Genomic DNA, 18,595 nt, shown 5'->3' with positions numbered 1-18,595 from the left:
ATAGTACAGAAGGAAAATTAGAGTTAGCAATAATTTATTGTATATTTCAAAATAGCTAGAAGAGAAGATTTGTAATGTTCCCAACATAAAGAAAAGAAGAATATTTGAGCCAATGTATATCCACTTACCCTGGTTTAATCACTACATATTTATACAGGTATCAGAGCAGCACATATATCTCCCCAAATATGTGCAAGTATGTAATCAATTAAAAAGCCATCATTGACTCTGAGAACATTTTTGGTGCTCACAGCTGGGAAGAGGGTGTGATGCTGGCATCTAGTGGGTAAAGCCCAGGGGTGCTGCTGAACACTCTATAGCTCCTCGTGACAAAGAATTATCCAGCCTAAAACCTCACTGCTGAGGTTGAAAATCCTGGAGTATTGTACCAATGTAGATTTCCTGGCTTTGATCGTGTATTATGATTATAGAAGACATTTTTACTGGAACAAGATGAGTGAAGGGAGGATACATGGAAACTTTCTGTGCTATTTGTGCAATTTCTTGTGAGTCTTAAACTATTTTATTTATTATTTATTTATTTATTTATTTATTTTTGAGACAGAGTCTCCAGCTGCTACCCTGGGTAGAGTTCTGTGGTGTCACAGCTCACAGCAACCTCCAACTCCTGGGCTAAAGCGATTCTCTTGCCTCACCCTCTCAAGTAGCTGGGACTACAGGCACCCACCACAATGCCCTGCTATTTTTTGTTGCAGTTGTCATTTTTGTTTAGTAGTCTTGGTCCCGGTTCAAACCCGCCAGCCTCAGTGTATGTGGCTGGCATTCTACCACTGAGCTACGGGCACTGACCCACTTAAACCATTTTAAAATGAGTTATAATAACAGTAACAAAATTAAGTGAAACTTTTTTTTTTTTTTTTTTGGTCACACTCGGTAGAGGTAGAGCACTATGGCGTCACAGCTCACAGCAACCTCCAGCTTTTGGGCTTAGGCGATTCTCTTGCTTCAGCCTCCCGAGTAGCTGGAACTACAGGTGCCCGCCACAACGCCCGGCTATTTTTTTGTTGCAGTTTGGCTGGGATTGGCTTCAAACCTGCCACCCTTGGTATATGGGGCCAGCACCCTACTCACTGAGCTATAGGTGCTGCCCTAAAATTTATTTCTTACAGTTATAGGGATTGAGGAGCCCAAGCTGGAGGGGCTATATCTATTGAAGATCTTCTTGCCGGTAGGGACACAGTGCAGGGTATCACATGACAGAAGCTGAGCTGCTAGCTCACGTCTCTCCTCCTCTTCTCACAGAGCCACCAGTCCTACTCCTGTAACAATGCATTAATCTTTTTAATTTTTTTTTTCAAAGGACAGGTTGTCACGATACTGCCCAGGCTGGTCTTCAACTCCTGGCCTCAAATGATCCTCCTGCTTCGGCCTTCCGGGTATCTGAGACTGCAGGCTCGAGGCCTAGCTATTCAATTAATTGATGAATGGACTCATCTATGCATGAGGATAGAACTCTCTGGAGCCCATCACCTCTTAAGTACTGGTGATTAAATTTCAATGTGAGTTTTGGAGGGGACATCCAAAAAAAATGGCAGATGTATGTTATGCATACACATTGTTACCACATGACATATACAAGGTGTCTCAAAAGTTGCCATACACAGCATACATTGGGAAAATGGGAAATCATAGCTAAATATACCTCTATTTACAAAATATTCATTGCAGGATTTTACAAAGAGGTGGCCGACACAGAGAATAGCCTGTTGATGTTTTGTAAAATTTTCTGATCAATATTTAGTAAATAAAGGTACATTTAGCAGCATTTTCCCCATGTATCGAGACTTTAGGGACCACTTTTGGGACACCCTATACAACGTGCCTCTGACATATCCATTACATTTCCTTACACAGCTGTTTCAGAAATTGTCGGTCTTCTCAGCAGCTGCCCCTGGGGTCCTCCTGCTGGTGACCATTGCTGAGCAGCCATTCTTTGGGACCTCAGGTCTGGTTTCCAGGGCCACCCTCTCCTAGTCCATCCTCTTTCCCTCCGAGCTTCTCCTCTGTCTCCATTTGGGCTGATTTTCCTTCTGTCCGCCACCTGTCCTCCCAATGTCTGCCTTTACATCTGTTCTTTTTATAAAGATGCTGCAAATTCAGTGAGGGAAAATGGAGCTAATTCTTCTGCTGCCTCCACCATGGCCCACCTTCCCCCTTTTGGCTCAGTGGAAACCTGTTCATTTTCCGTGTGAGTGTTGAGGGAGCAGAGACAGACTAAGACAGGGGCATGGCTCTCATGGCACTTGTCCTTGGGAAAGTTGGACATCCATACATCCGTGCATTCATTCGAGATAGGGTCTTGCTGTGTTACCCAGGCTGGAGCCATCCTCATGCGTTAGCTGGAACTACAGGCAGGTGCCAGCTTGCCTGGGTTGAATCTTTATTTATGTGGACAACTCCGCACCTATGTCTGTAGATGTATTCTCTCCGTTCACATTGGCCTACTTTGGGTCAGGATCATCCATCTTCCTTTCTTTGGCAAACCCCAGGCAGCTCTCTGCCTCATCTCTGCACTTTTCTGCTGCAGACTGGATTCCTCCCCTTCTCTGTTGTCACGACAGATGGGAGATGGCTGCTCCAAATCTCCCAAGTCCTTGTCACTTGAGTTCAGCCAGCAGCCCAGATAGAAATAGCAGTGCTCACTCCTAGTTCTGAGTTTCTAGGAGACACTACTAGGCCTGCTTTGGGGTCAGGTGTCATCCCTGTCCTGTCAGCTCTGGTTACCAGTGGGGGTAGGACCATGCTGTGGAATGGTTGGCAAGAGCCCCCAAGTCCCATTGTGAGGAAGGGAAAAGCTCTCATGAGCTGGGCTGATGCCCCAAAGTGTCTCTGCTGCAAAGATGACACTGTAAAACATAGGTATGCAGCCGTGCAGTGAGGTGTGTGCATGTGGGTGTGGCTTGTGTTGCTGCCCCACATCTTAAGTTAAGTGAGGGGCAGTCCCACCTGGCCAGTTTTCAGGATTAAAATGTTGGCATTCTCTTTGCTTCTCCCCCATTCTTTATTCTGTGTATCAATCTCTTACCAAGTTCATCATTTGTTAATAACCTTTTGGACTTATTCTTTTCTCTCTATCCAACCCACATTACCACTGTTCTCTGCCTGGCCATCGTCCCTCGGCCTGGAAGTGCCTGAGCCTGTTCCCTGCTGGCTCCCCCTCAGCCACTCTCTTGACCCAGTTGCTCTGCAGCACACCACCATGCCCAGCCTAATGGTGGTGTCCTTTCCCACCACAAACAACTCACCCCCCTCAGCCTAGCATTTGCGGCTCAGGCAGAATTAATTCCTTCTTTTGCTGGGTACTATCCTCCTCCCAGCCCTCCTTTATCTGTCCCTATCCTGGATAACTTATCTACCTAGACCTTAAAGCTACTTACCTACATGTCTTAAGTACAGTGCTAAGACGGACTGCAAGGGAAAAATCCATATCTGCTTTAGGTCTTCATCCCCTTAAGGCAGCGGTTCTCAACCTGTGGGTTGCGACCCATAGGAACTGTATTAAAGGGCCCTGGCATTAGGAAGGTTGAGAACCACTGCCCTAAGGTGTCTGACAGTCTCTAGAAAAAGTGATACAGCAGCTGTCAGGTTTTCTTTTCTTTTTTTTTTTTTTCTTCTTAGTTTTACAGGGTTTACTTAAGTGAAAAGCATGGAATGGCCTTTCCTTGATGCACAGACTCCAGAGAAATGGGGTCAATGTGCCAAAGTTAAAAGATAAGTTCTAGCTTATATAGTAAGAAGACAAAGAAATTTTTTTTTTTTTTTTTTTGTAGAGGCAGAGTCTCACTATACTGCCCTTGGGTAGAGTGCCGTGGCGTCACATGCCTCACAGCAACCTCTAACTCTTGGGCTTACGCGATTCTCTTGCCTCAGCCTCCCAAGCAGCTGGGACTACAGGCGCCCGCCACAACACCCAGCTATTTTTTGTTGCAGTTTGGCCGGGGCTGGGTTTGAACCCGCCACCCTCGGCATATGGGGCCGGTGCCCTACTCACTGAGCCACAGGCGCCACCCAGAAGACAAAGAAATTTAACAGAATTATAGCATTCTTCTTTTTTATTCAAGACTGGTTAAAAGGTACAACAAATTATTTAGTTACAGGTTTTTTTTCTGTGTGGCCGGTTTTCTTTACAGTTGGTTGTCATTTCTTTTACAATTTAAAGGAATCTAACATTTTGTTGTTAGACGATAGGATAGCCATGAAATCTCTCTGTGACAGGCAGGAGGGAACTCTCCGTTACTGCTTACCTACCTGCTCTATATCAGGTGGTGAAAACTCTGTTTAGGGAGCATCCTTATAGCCACGCTGTAAGGTAGGTCTGTGATTAGCTTCATTGTATGGATGAGGAAACAGAAGTTTATCGAAGCTACTGACCCAGGATCTCACTGCCAAGAAGAGGCAGAGATGGAATGTGGAGTGAATGACTTCCTAGGCTGTCCGCATCGGGCTACCTCATCCACCTGTTCATATTTTCTCAATATTAAGCCTTGATGAACTGGGATTCAGGCAACATTCCAAGGGCAACTAATGGCCAGGCTGGAGTTAGAGTCCCTTTACATGGTGATAGTAGCCAGCTCAGGCTGTCCTGTCCCAGTGTCTTCGGAACTCCCATCACATCATTTTCCCTTTCTGTTTTTTTTTTTTTTATGTTTTATTTTCAGTAGTCTGAGTTACTGAGAGATCCTTTCTCCACTTTGGCCGAGATTCAATTCATAGCGTACCACAAGGAAGTATAAGACTAGAATTTAACTGTTTTAATGCATGCTAAAATTTGACAATAATGCTAAATATGTCACATGCTTGAAGTAACAAGAACACAAGACTGTATTTGGCAACTCTTGACAAGACTCTTAGCTTTGATTTTATAGTCCTTGATCATGTATCCTATGACATGTGCTATGTATATCATATGTATGACATAAATGAAATGCTCCTTTAAAAACCTGGAACCAATTATATTTGATGAAGTCACATGAATTCACTAGATAAATGATAGGAAGCTGTAGTAAAGTGCTTTAACATATTAAACTGGTACTCCCAAAGTGGACAAAGTAACTTTCTGGCTGTTGAAGAAAAAAGCTTCTATTGTATACCACTGAACTAAGAAAGTTTGTCACTTTTGCAAGAAGAGAATGTAAGTCATTTCTAGGAAGCTGTTCTCTGCAGAGCCAGCTGCTCACTGAAGTCTAGCATCCCTGTCTGGGGATGTGCAATCAGAATGCTAATGATTACCACGGGCCACGCTGTGGTCAGCACAGGTATGTTCAGCCTGGGACCAGCTGGTCAGGAAGACTCCAACACGTGCAGTTCCAGCTCTATTGGTGTCAACAACTTTGTGATCTAATTTCAAGACTGCAAGACATTGATTATGCTGTCACCTCTGTGGTGTCAACAGTCTCCTAGGTGAAGAATACAGTTGATTTGTCTCGGAGAGTTCTTCTGGATTCTCTCTTTAGGCTCTTTAGACTTAAAACTTTGCCCTTGAGCAAAAAGCAATAGCATCTATCCTAATCCCCAGAAAAAGGATATCGACAAGAGAAGCAATTTTCATCAATGGCTCCCTGGGCTACTAATAAGGGCTGCAGAAAGATTGAAAAGTGGACAGTCTATTGTTCACAGAGGTGAGTTGAGCCACTGTCTGTATAGATTTCAGGTAAACTCTCAGAAAAAGCTTGCTGAATCATAAATCATTGTTTTGTCTATCCATTTCCAATTTTTCTCGAGGTAATTTTGTAACAACTGCCAGACAATGAATTAGTGGAGAGGCATCTGTCAAACCCAGGCGTCTGCATGGCACAATTCCTGTTCCTTTGTTCATGATAATGACTATCCACACGGGCTTTTCCAGCTTCATCTGTGCATCCCAGTGAACCAGGCAGTGTGGCTCCTGGGTCCGCTCAGTAGACTTCACCCTCAGCCTGTGCCTTTGCTCCTGGATATTGGGTTGGACAATTGGTTATATTGTGGGGCTGTGGATGAAGGGAGTGAAAGGTAACTGCCACTGGGTGGCAGGACAGTGTGTGTGTAAAACAATCTACACCAATTCTTCTTCCAATCCACAGTGCAGATTACGATAGTCATCAGAAAAACACAGCCCTGTATTTGGCCATATAAGGCTTCTGGCCAAATAGGCTAAACACAGACCCCAGTGTAACTCTGAATGTCTGAGAAATAGGCTTGGCCAGGTCAATGGTTTTTACCTGTGGGTAGTTAATGTTGGTATAGTTCTCATTTGCTAAATGCTGACACTGGAAGGTGGTTTATAGTCCCCAGCCTGGATTCCATCCTTCAGAGCAGCCACGCATTCTAGTTCTGTGGGGCTCTGTTGGATGGTGCAGTTCTCTATCTATCCCCTCACCCCACATCCTTTGGGTGGGGTCTGGTCAAGCAGGTGGAATGTCCCCATGGAATGCCACGCTTTTCAAAGCTCTGGAGTCAACCCTGGGTCCTCTGAATTGAGGAATCTCAGTACGAGGCTCTGCCAGCCAGTCTACACCTCAAGTGTAGTGGAGAATCAAGACCTCTGTGGCTTTCTCTGTCATGGAATTTTGATTTGTATCTTTCTACAGATTCCAGATGCATAACTCATTTTATCTGAGTTACAAAAATTAGTTCTGTATTTTCAAGGCTTTGGGCATGTTCAAACCCATTCATGTGGTTTAATTAACATAGAAGCAACCTGCTGTTACAGGCCTGCCGCACAAGTTCATCTGCTGGGTGGACTGCCTCCCTAAAACCTGGGAGTGGGTTGGGGTCTGCTGAGGAGCTGTTATTTTACTAGCAATTTGATACTTTCAGGGGAGATGTTCAAATCTGGACTTAGGTTTCAAGTGGCAGCTACTTAAATTACGCACAACGCAGCCGTGCCACCCAGTGCTGGATGCCTTCATTGCTGAGTGACCATGAACTGCACGGATGCCGAGAAGTGAGCCAGGGCCACGTGCATCCGGGCAGGGCCGCTCTGCCCCTGTCCGACAGCTGGAGGGAGAAGAGACAGATCACACTTTCCACATCACCTGTGTTTGCTGTCTGCTGACTGGTTCTTCCAACTCTGCAGCTCCTGGATGCGGACTGCTGGACGCTAACAGATCTAGAACCTACCAAGAGTTGCATTAGTCTCATGGGTGCACCAGACTTTACTCTGAAGTCAAAAGGTGTACTGCCAAATAGAATGGGTACACACTTCATCTATTTTGAATGCACCGTGACAACAAATCTACCTTCAATAGATGAGATGGGCGGACAGTTGCAGCACGAGGATGAGAAGGGCACAGGGTCTGACGCTGTGAGCACTCACGTGACTGTGAGGGTTGGAATGAATTGTGGGGTGACCCTGCCACTGCTATTCAAGCAACTGTAATATATTTATGAGCCTGTTCCAAACCTTAACACATAAATACTGAATCACTTAGCACTGTATAAAAACAGAAACAAGAAATCACTATGACAGGGTTTGGTTTCTTGTAAATGCCCCAGAAATTAAGGAAGTTATGTAGTACGTTCTTTGTATGTTCAGAATGAATGTATTTCCAAGAGTGAAAGCATACAAACAATACCTTTATTACCTGGAAGACACTTAAAGAGCAGAGGGTCTTCAAACTAGCTAACCATGAAAATCATAGGCAGAGCTTGAAAAATATAGAAAAACTATTGTGCCTCACCCCTACTATGTCAGTTGCCAGCAGGGAATCACCTGAAGGTGGTGTCAGGCTGTATGGGGTGGGCTTGAGAGCCTGCATTTCCAGCAACTTCCTGGGTGGGGCTGATGCTGTGATGAGGTCTGGGTGTGTATCCACACGCCAGCCGGCTGTGCTGTTGCAGTGGGCCCAGGTATAAAGTACAGGGTGCACCTTACCCCTTCACCCCTCCTCTACTCTCCCCTGCCCCCTAAATCTCACTAATGCTTAGACTTGCCTTCATAAAGGGAGTTCTTGGCTCAGGGCTAGACTCTCTCTGTGAGTCCCCCACAGCCCTTCACAGGCCTTGTATTAGCAGGAAATGAACATGCACTAATTCCGGTGGGTTTATCTGGTGTGAAAGGCTTAGGAGACAATTGCATTTATTGTGAAGGACCAAGAAACCAAGTCTAGAAATGAGCCATACAGTGGTGACAAGCTATGGAATAGGGGTGGGTGGAGAGGCTAATACACAGCATTATTCTGAGTGAGCGCCAGCTCTCACGGTAACACCTCAACAGAGGAGAGACAGCCAGTAAGGCTGCGACAAAACGGAAATGTGACTCAGTTTGTCAGCAGAGCTGGAGGCTGCCAAGCACAGAATGGATGCGGAAGGTGGTCCCCGGCTGCCGCTGGTGGCAGGTCTCTGGCTCTTAGGTCCTGGACTTCTCTTGATTCTCAATGACAAGCTTGTTAGTCGAATACAATTGGCCAATGTGGACCTGAAGGCAAAGAAAAAACAGATCAAGAACTGTGGGACTCTGGTTGCTGTGAAAGGTCAGAAAGGGTGCTTCTAACATTTACAATACTAACGTCTGCCATCATAGAGATGCACTCTCTGGAAACTGCACTGTGGGGCAAAGCTAGTCTCTAGATTGCCTTTGCTAGCTCCCCGCACCATCCAACTTGCACTTTTCTCACTGGGAAAAGTCAGAGATCCACACATCCATTCTCTCTCTCTGAAACGGCACGGGTGGCCGCAGCCTGGGTTCTGGGGGTTTCCTGGGCTAGGTGAGCCATCCACCAGGCTCCTGAGCGGCAGGCTGGAGGCAGAGCCATCAGACCTGTACATAGTACCTCCAACCTCACAGGAATTCTCTCCTTTTGAACTGGTTCTTCCATAAGCAAAGGCTTTCAGCATAATGGAAAAATGGGTTTTGTTTTATGCTGAGGCAGAAAAGGTATTGCATTACAGCCAGTGCAAACAAAATTCCATGGCCTGTCCTGGGCAGGGCTGAGGGCAGCAGCCCCCGTTCACACACCCCTGCCCTATCCCTTCAGTGTCCTTATTAATTAAGTGTCTCTGTTGGTGGCCAATGTTCTCACTGTCATAGGTGGATGTGGGAGCCAAAACCTGGAGATATAGTAGATCTTTTCTCTGGAACAAAAAGTCTCTGTCACGATTTTTCTCTAAAAGCATTTCTTGAGTGATACTTCTCAGGAACAAGTAGAACTAGTGAAGAAAGGGCTGAGCATTAGAGAATCTGGATTTTAGAGCAGTTGGCCACTATGTATGGTAACTTGGGGCGAGTAACTGCTCTTTAAATAAATACGGGTAAATTGCCAAAGGTCAGAGCTGCCACCTACAGCAGCCAAGACTCACAGTCCAGACCCTTAGGTGGTGTTCCCTCCTCCTCAGTGTATTTTATAAGGCAGGCCCACAACAATTGGGGGACCATTAAATGGGACCGGCTGCATAGGGAGGCTGTAAATTCTGTCCCCATAAGGAGCAGAAAATGACGATGGAGAAAGAATTTATATGCCAGATTCAGTGTGGAGGAACCTCCGAGGTGTGAGGTTCCTGAGCCAGTGTGGTGCCTACATGGTATGTGAATCTCTGAAACAGCTGGAGGCAACTAGTCAAGGGACAGCCTTTGCAAACATGGAGGGGAGAACACATTTGTTGCAGCAACTGGGGATGTGACTGGCTTCCTGCCCCTTCCTGAAAGGTCTGCTCTCTTCCTTCTAACCATCTTCTATGCCTAGGCCAGCAGTCCTGGCAGCAAATTAGCGAAGCCTTCTCTGTTCTCTATAGCCCCTTGGGAACATATGTGTGATCTGTGCATATGGCCCATATGAGCTCACATGCTCAAGTTTATGTCTGTCCTCCCTACTGCTCAGGGAGCTCGTACAAGTCTTGGCAGACGGCAGTACACAGCAGACCAATGAGGAGGGCTAAAAGAAGGAAGCTGAGCCCCAGATGCTGAGAATAAGCAGGTCTGCAGCCAAGACGGACAGATGGGGCTGGGTGCTTCCTTACAAGCGAAGGCAGGTCATCTGAAGCACACACCACAAATATGTGTTAATTGTCTGAAAAACCCAGAAAATGCTTCCATCTTTTGAAAGCTACTATCATTTGGGCTTCCCATTACATATAGCTAAACAAACTCCTGACTTGAACGCACAATTTTTTTTTTAATTTTATTTTTTAATTAAGTCTTCTGTACATAGATCATAAATACATTTATGCCCATTTCAGTGTGTTGATTATTTGTACAGATTGGAGTACTTAAATCATACTAATCAGAATACCTTTCATCTTATTTACCCATTTATAGCATTAGGACATTTGTGTTCTACACATGATAGAACCAAATTTTTTTTTTTTTTTGAGACAGTGTCTCACTTTGTTGCCCTCGGTAGAGTGCCATGGCTTCATAGCTCAAAGCAACCTCAAACTCTTGGGCACAAGTGATCTTCTTGCTTTAGCCTTCCAAGTAGCTGGGACTACATGTGCCTGCCACAACACCTGGCTATTTTTTAGAGATGGGGTCTAACTGTAGCTCAGGCTGGTCTTGAACTCTCGAGCTCAGGCAATCTACCTGCTTTGGCTTCCCAGAGTGCTGGGATTACAGGTGTGAGCCACCCTACCCGCCACATATTATTTTTAAAACACAATGTGAATTTTAATGCAAGACCACGACTAATTAAAAAAAGGTCAATGCAGAGAAGGAGGTAATTTATATCCTGTGATAAATGAAAACAATGTCCCTATCATCTGTGGAGGTGCCATTAACAGATACCATAGATTTTTCCAAAGTTAAAAAAAACACTATACAGGAACTTTATGAAGATCCTGTCTTTTTCTCTCTAAATCAGCGGTTCTTAACCTGTGGGTCGCGACCCACAGGAACTGTATTAAAGGACTGCGGCATTAGGAAGGTTGAGAACCACTGCTCTAAATATTTAATCGCATAGTGTATATGGTTATTAATATTTTGGTATTTTTCTTTTTTTTCTTTTTTTATTTTTTTTATTGTTGGGGATTCATTGAGGGTACAATAAGCCAGGTTACACTGATTGCAATTGTTAGGTAAAGTCCCTCTTGCAATCATGTCTTGCCCCCATAAAGTGTGACACACACCAAGGCCCCACCCCCCTCCCTCCGTCCCTCTTTCTGCTTTTTGGTATTTTTCTGTATAGTCTATTAATTCACATATAAATTCAAAATGTATATATAGGCTTGATGCCTGTAGCCCAGCATCTAGGGCACCCACCACATACACTGGAGCTGGCAGGTTCGACCCTAGCCTGGGCCTGCCAAACAACAATGACAACTACAACCAAACAATAGCCGGGCGTTGTGGTGGGCGCCTGTAGTCCTAGCTGCTTGGAAGGCTGAGACAAGAGAATTGCTTAAGCCCAAGAGTTGGAGGTTGCTGTGAGCTGTGACACCATAGCACTCTGGCAAAATAGTGAAACTGTCTCAAAAAACAAAAACAAAAACAAAATGTATATACAAATATAATTTTGCATATGTATACAAACACAATATCATATATGTATACAAATATGATATTGTGTATGTATACAAACACAATATTTATATTTAAATTAGAAATCATACTCTAACTTGCTTTTTCTAATAAACTTCGTATTATCATCCTTAGACCATTAACTGTTCTTTTAAGGGATTTTTTTGTTTGTTTTTTGAGACAGTCTCACTGTGTCACTCCTGGTAGAGTGCTGTGGCATCACAGCTCACAGCAACCTCATACTCTTGGGCTTAAGCAATTGTCTTGCCTCAGCCTCCTGAGTAGCCAGGACTTCAGGCAACCACCACAATGTCCGGCTATTTTTTTTGTTGTAATTGTCATTGTTGTTTGGCAGGCCCAGGCTGGGTTCAAACCTGCCAGCTCCAGGTTCGAAGCTGTATGTGGCTGGCGCTCTGGCCACTGAGCTACTGGCGCCAAGCCTAAGGGATATTTTTAATAACGGCATAATATTCCATTGTAAAGACATAATAATCTATTTAATCATAGTCGTATGATGAACAATTATTAATAGATTGTTTCCACCTAATGGCAGGATTATCATTCTTACATATAAACCTTTTATTACATCTCTGATTTTTTTTCCTCATAAAAGGTTTCTATTCAGTGGTGTATGCACTGAAGACCCTGACTTTACCTCAATGCAATGTACCAATGTATCTAAATTTCACTTGTACTCTACAAATCTATACATATAAAAAATAAATGAAAAAAGTTTCCTAGCACTCTGGGAGGCTGAGCAGGTGGACTGGCTGAGCTCACATGTTGGAGACCAGTCTGAGCCAGAGTTAGACCTTATCTCTAAAAATAGCCAGGCATTGTGGAGGGTGCCTCTAGTTCCAGCTAGTTGGGAGGCTGAGGCAAGAGAATCGCTTGAACACAAGAGTTTGAGGTTGCTGTGAGCTATGATGCTACAACACTCTAAGGGCCACAAAGTGAGACTCTGTCTCAAAGAAAAAATCAAAACTAGAAAAAGACAAATAAATTCCCATGTAAACAAACAAAAAAGTTTCTAGAAGTAGAAATGTTGAATACACAGATATGAACTTTTTCATGGTTCCTGATGGATCTTGCAAAACTACTTTCTAAAAGACTTCTTTGTCCAACTGACATTCCCTCTGGTGGCCCATTTGAAAGCTTTAGCAGCACATTTATCATGCCATAGAACAAAAAAAAATTTTTTTTGGGACAGAATCTTATTTTGTTGCCCTCGGTAGAGTACTGTGGAGTCACAGCTCACAGCAACCTCCAGCTCTTGGGCTTAGGCGATTCTCTTGCCTCAGCCTCCTGAGTAGCTGGGACTACAGGTGCCTGCCAAAACGCCCAGCTATTTTTTTGTTGCAGTTTGGCCAGGGCTGGGTTCGAACCCACCACCTTTGGGGCTGGCGCCCTACTCACTGAGCCACAGGCGCAGCCCAGAATAAACTCTTTTCTCCCATATAACTCCTGGTGCAAACGCTGTGTGTGCTAAAAGCCACGTCCTTTATGCACTGTCTAGAGCAAGAACACAGGATCCTCCCGTCATGTGGCTCTCTGCTGTGTTCCTAACAAAAGTCCCTATTACAACAGTCAACATCATATTTGTTTTTCAAAGTCCTCCAGTCTAGAGGATGGAACCTCTGGGGGAGAGGTGCTTTGTTGCAAGACATGCAGCTGCAAGGTGGGGTGACCTAGTCCCAATTAGACCCATGTAAAAGACTCCAAAAAAAATCCACAGAATGAAGAACTAGAGGGAATTCTGAAGAACCCAATTTTAGGAACTTTGAAATCAAAACAAACCAAATTATAGTCCACTTTGGCAGAGTGTGAGTCAGATCTTAATAACGGTGTTATTAGAATATAAAGATGCAAATCTTCCTTTCGGTCTAGGACTCTTTGATACGTACCGTTGTCTTGCTGCTGCTTACTACCCTGTATGCCATCAGATAAACTTCTGTGTCTTTGCCTAATTATTCTACCAAGAGGGGCTCACTCCATGTCCAACATGCAAAAAGTCTAACCACCCTTTGGGCCTGTGCTTGAACTTCCCAGGTCCCTTCTGAAGAAGCAGCTTTCCTTCTCCTGGGATACCCACTGTTGGGACCAGGGTGGCCCCTATAGTGTAAGTGAGCCTGTCTCAGGTGCCCTATATAGTGACGGGAGGTGGTGAGAGCAGGGGACCATGTTACTTGACTTAGCTGCCTTCACAGCAGAGTTTAGGGCAGTGACAGGCACAAAGAAGGTAAAGTAAGTCAAGTACTTGGTAACAAAAAATATCAGTGTCTTATACTCCATGGTTAAAAGGCTTATGCCCACTAACTCTAAAACCCAGATCAAGGAGTACAGAGTGCTTTGGTTGTGAGCTACTGGTAGAAATAAGAAACTGATGAAGGCAAGTCAATAAAAGTAGTGATAGAACCATTTACTGCAACAAGATTGTTCACTGACTATTGAGAAAAATCAAACAATTTAAATTCGGCCCAGCAGAGGACTTAAGGCCATAATCCAGGCCAATAAGAGATTAACAAGGAGCAATTACAGAAGAGGTAAGGGGAATACTCCATTCACCCAGGGAGAAAATATTAAAAAGTTATCTCCAGGAGGGCTACAGAGCCGAGGCAATAAATGTTTGTGTAACAGTTCTGTCACATTTATTTGGGCTATAAAATGTGTCAGCACATGACAGGAGGCCAGCCAGGATCAATGCTGCTGTGCTAATGACAGAGCATGGTGCTCTAGAGCTGCAGGTGAAAGGGTCTGGTCAATGGAAGGGAGGAAGTGCAATTAACAGCTTCGCTTTACAGTCCCTCCAGAATCCCAAATTGACTTATACAGCCACATCAGACTATTACTGTGCACAAATTGGTCATTAAAGCTGATCACGTTTTTATTCTATGAAGTTTAGGAGTTGGCATTAGAGTCCATTAGAAAAATACACAGATTACTTAACTGCAAGTAGAGGGGATGATTGGTTGACTCAGAAACACTTATGAGCTCTGAGACTCATTAGACAAATAACCTGTTGGGATGGAGGAAGCAGGATCCAAGAAAATATGTATAATTGGGTACAGTGTTTCAGGTCTTAACTGCTTACTCTTCTGAAGCAACACGCAGTCACCTATGCAATACATCTCCATCTGACTGAGGGTCCCAGAAGCTGGGTCACCGAGGGAGTGAGCAAGGAATGTATCCAGCCCGGGCCTGGTTCCTAATCTTGCCTTTGCCACTTCCTGCCTATTTCACAGGGCTGCTTTGGGAATCAAATGAGATACCAAACACGAAGGTTTACCAATCACCCCCACTGCTTCCCAGGGCCAAATACATGAAAGGTCTTAATGTTGTTGGGAGGATTAAATAAGTGCAGCACTAGGCATATGGCAAGGGCTCATGAACTATTACTTCTGTGTACAGCACTGTGCATTGCCTGTCTCTTTCAAGATGCACATCGTGGGGTCCCAAATCCTAACCTCAGTATCTCAAGGGCCCCTCACCTCTAGCTGTAAGAGGCTATGATTCTGTAATACTTGAACCCCCACTGTGGTGAGACAGCATCAGCAAAACCCGAGCCCACTACCTGGTTTTGAATGTGAGCTTTCTGGGCAAGACTCGGGAATGTACCTAGTATAAGAGCATATGTGTACCGAGTATGGCTTCTTGCCCAGATAGGGCCCATCACGCTCAAGCTGGTCAGAGAAGCCTGGAGCAAGAAGGAGACACCTGGGCCCTGGAAAGTTACAGGACAGAGAGGGGCAGCTGGCTTTGCTGGTGAGGCTGAGGGATGGAATATCTTTCTTCCTCTCTTTCCTCTTAGAGGCTGGGGGCCTCCTGGGGATAATGTCAGATCTTGCCTCTGGCATCATAATGGTGTTACTATTACTAATAATGATGAAAATGCCATCACTAGTAAGAAATGATGATGATGATGATGATGAAGACAGTAACTGTGACATTTAATAAGCACTTACTGTGTACCAGGTACTGTTCTAAGTGTTTAATTAATTTAATTAAAGCATTTATTTTATCCTCGTAATAACTTCTGAGGAAGGTATCATTATTATCATAAATTTATAGGCTTTTACAGGCAAACTCTATCTGTCCTGCTTTGCTTTAATTCCCATTTTTGGAAGATGTGTACTTGCTCATCTCAGGCTGTATCTAAGGCTAGATATAGCCTTAGTCAGAAAAATGTGTGATCTTCAGAAAGAAACTAGAAATATAAAATAAATTTTAATGAAATGGAAGATATACCATGTTCATGAAAAGACTGAATTTTATATAAAAATCCAAATTTTTGCAAATAAATTTACATATAACACAATGGCAACCAAAATCTCAGCATGATTTTAAAAGTACATGACAAAATCACTTTAAGGTTTATTTGAATAAAAAGTCAAGAAAGAAAATTTTAAAAAAGAAAATCTTAAAGCATTTTTGAGATACAAAAAAAACATATGGCACTAGCCCAAGGAGAGAGAAATAAACAGAAGAGTAAGTAACCAAACCGTGTTCTGCAGAAGTAGTTAACACACTCTTGGGGACTTGGGGCTTAGTGTTAAAGGGCTACAGTAACTAGAACATTGCTTTGAAGTCTCCCGTTGATCTCCACATAAGGGATGCATTCTGCTCTGTAACATATTTGTGCTTATTTTAGTATACAAATATTTTCCCACTGGGCACAGTGGCGTTTCCATGTAGTTCCACCTACTTGGAGGCTGAGGTCAGAGGACTGCTCGAGCCTAAGAGTTTGAGGCTGTGGTGTGCTGTAATTGTGCCTGTAAACAGATACTGCACTCAAGACTAGCAATACAGTGAAATTCTACCTCCTTAAAAAAAAAAAGTTTTTCCCAAGATGCACTGTGTTCATCCTGTGCCTTTGAGTACCTTCTGATACACCCAGTTTCAGAAGCATATTTTAAAGATATTGCACTTTCCTAAGAGAGCTAAACTTGACAGGAGACTGGAAAGGTGAAAAAAAAAAAAGCCTTTGAGTCATCAATACAACAAATGTTTGATAGCCGAATTTCAACTTTTGCCCTCCTGTCAGATAGCGAATTGGAAGCTGCCTGCTCCTGTTTACCTACTCCACAGAAGGTGAGCATGACGTCTGTGCCCTCCCCTGGCTTACGACAAGGCTGGACAGCCTTTCATGCTGCCTGAAATTCATACAGACATTCTTTCTGGTGAGATCCCAGCATGAGCAGTCACTGCCATAGCCTTGTCACAGTAAAGTCACTACTGATAAAAGCTTATTTGTGAAGTAGCCCATTTTTATTATGTTTTATATACTCTCTAATTTTTTAAAGCAGAAGACTGAAATAGGGATGCATGATGCATGATGCTCCCCTAAAAACTATGTACTAGACACTGTTCTAAATGTTCACATAAAGTTTTATCTTTCTATAATCCAGTAGCTATGGTTTTTAAAATGTTTACATGTAATAGCATTAACATTACTACTTTTAATTTTCCCATCATTTTATGAAAAGAAGAATCCCTGAAGGGATTGAACTGGATCTCTGAAAACTCAGTCACCAATTAAATCCATTATAAGAGGAAGAAGGCGATTTCTTTCTTTCTTTTTTTTTTTTTTTAGAGAGAGTCTCATTTTATTGCCCTAGTAGAGTGCCATGGCATCACAGCTCACAGCAACCTCCAGCTCCTGGGCTTAGGTGATTCTCTTGTCTCAGCCTCCCAAGTAGCTGGGACTACAGGTGCCTGCCACAACGCCCAGCTATTTTTTTGTTGCAGTTGTCATTGTTGCTTAGCTGGCCCAGGCTGGGTTCGAACCTGTCACCCTTGGTACATGGGGCCAGCACCCTTCTCACTGAGCCACAGGCGTCTCCTGAAGAAGGCAGATTCAAGGAAGGCAGGGTGAATCTTTTGGCATGCTTTCCGCCACACATACTCCATCTCCAAGTCTTGAATTTTGGATACTAGATATTCTCAATGTGGGAAGATAGCTTCTTATTTCCTCGGTGTTTTGCTGGCAGAGTGGAGAGCAAAGTCATATTTCTTCCCTTCAGCCCATGCCACAATTAATAATTAATGTTTCATCCTTGATTGTAGGGACAAGAGAGAAACCAGGTGCAAGAGGGTGTACTCTTGCCAGCACGACCAAACGTTGGTCTACACCTGTCATCACAGGATGATCACTGACAGAGCCCTCTTCGCATTCTGAATTGTCCCAGTTTGAACAATGAATCACACGGTCGCTCTACTCTTATCTGCCACTGTCAGCTTTCTGGGACAGCCCAATGTTTGTCTGCATGTCTGATGTTCAGTTAAAAAAATAAGTCCGGCATGTGATGGCCCCTTTCTTTTGCATTCTAGGCCATTATAGTAAAGGAAACAAAACCATTTTAACGATCTCAGAGAGCCTGAAATTGTGGGCAGCTGATAGCAGGTCCCATTCCAACAAGCCTTCTGTGTCCTCTGCAGGAACAAGACCTTTCTGAATGGAAACGTGTGAAGGCAGAGGTTCCCAATGGGGTCTGGGCACCAGAAGCACAGGGTCTGCCTTTCACGACACGTGTGGCCAGGCCCCAACTGTGGTGTTTCTCTTAAGGGAGGTCATGGGGGGTTAGGGGTGGTCTGGACATGTCATTACTGCCCTGCTTCTGATCAGCACCTCTAAACAAGAAGTGCTCATCTAAGGGGATGTGGCCGAGTACTTACTATTATTACTAGTTTTTTTCTCCCAGTGGGTGAATATCACACTCACATGCCTGCCCTCCCCAACCTCTAATGCTCAGGGCAGAACTGGCCGCACGGAGCAGTGGACACAAACAGAGCCGGCCACTGGCCCAGGCGTGCCCTGGAGCTGGCTGAAGCATTATGCAACCCATGATCCCTGAGATGAAAGCACTCAAAACAGCAAGCACACCATGTGGCGTGTTACCACCACTGTAAGGGTCATTGGGACCTTCTTGGAACTGGGCAGAGCTCAGGACCTAAACGTCAAGATAGAGTAAAACCTGGCATTTCCCTGGGATGGCAACAACAGAGCCTGGGCAAACTGCCAGACACAATGTCCCACCAGAGGTCATGCTCCACACTCGGGGAGAGACTAAAGCTTGGCTGCATGTCTGTCCCTGAACTCAGTGCTTCAGGTCACAAAAGCTACAGCAGCAAGGCCGGGAAACTGGCTCC

The 18,595-nt window shown here is 44.3% G+C and overlaps 1 protein-coding gene across 1 annotated transcript in view; it reads right to left on the bottom strand.

The window, feature by feature from the left end:
• Positions 1-4,055: 4,055 nt before the first annotated feature.
• Positions 4,056-18,595, bottom strand: part of LYRM4 (LYR motif containing 4) — a 178,605-nt gene continuing 164,065 nt past the window's right edge. The window contains exon 3 of the mRNA XM_053602319.1: positions 4,056-8,416. Coding sequence (XP_053458294.1) covers positions 8,348-8,416 — 69 coding nt within the window. The 3' untranslated portion in view covers positions 4,056-8,347. The remainder of the gene's footprint in view (positions 8,417-18,595) is intronic.

Source organism: Nycticebus coucang, chromosome 9 (genome assembly GCF_027406575.1).
Source record: "Nycticebus coucang isolate mNycCou1 chromosome 9, mNycCou1.pri, whole genome shotgun sequence".
Lineage (NCBI taxonomy): Eukaryota > Metazoa > Chordata > Mammalia > Primates > Lorisidae > Nycticebus > Nycticebus coucang.
The sequence above is the reverse complement of the archived record's forward strand: the minus strand, read 5'-3'. Positions and strand labels throughout refer to the sequence as shown.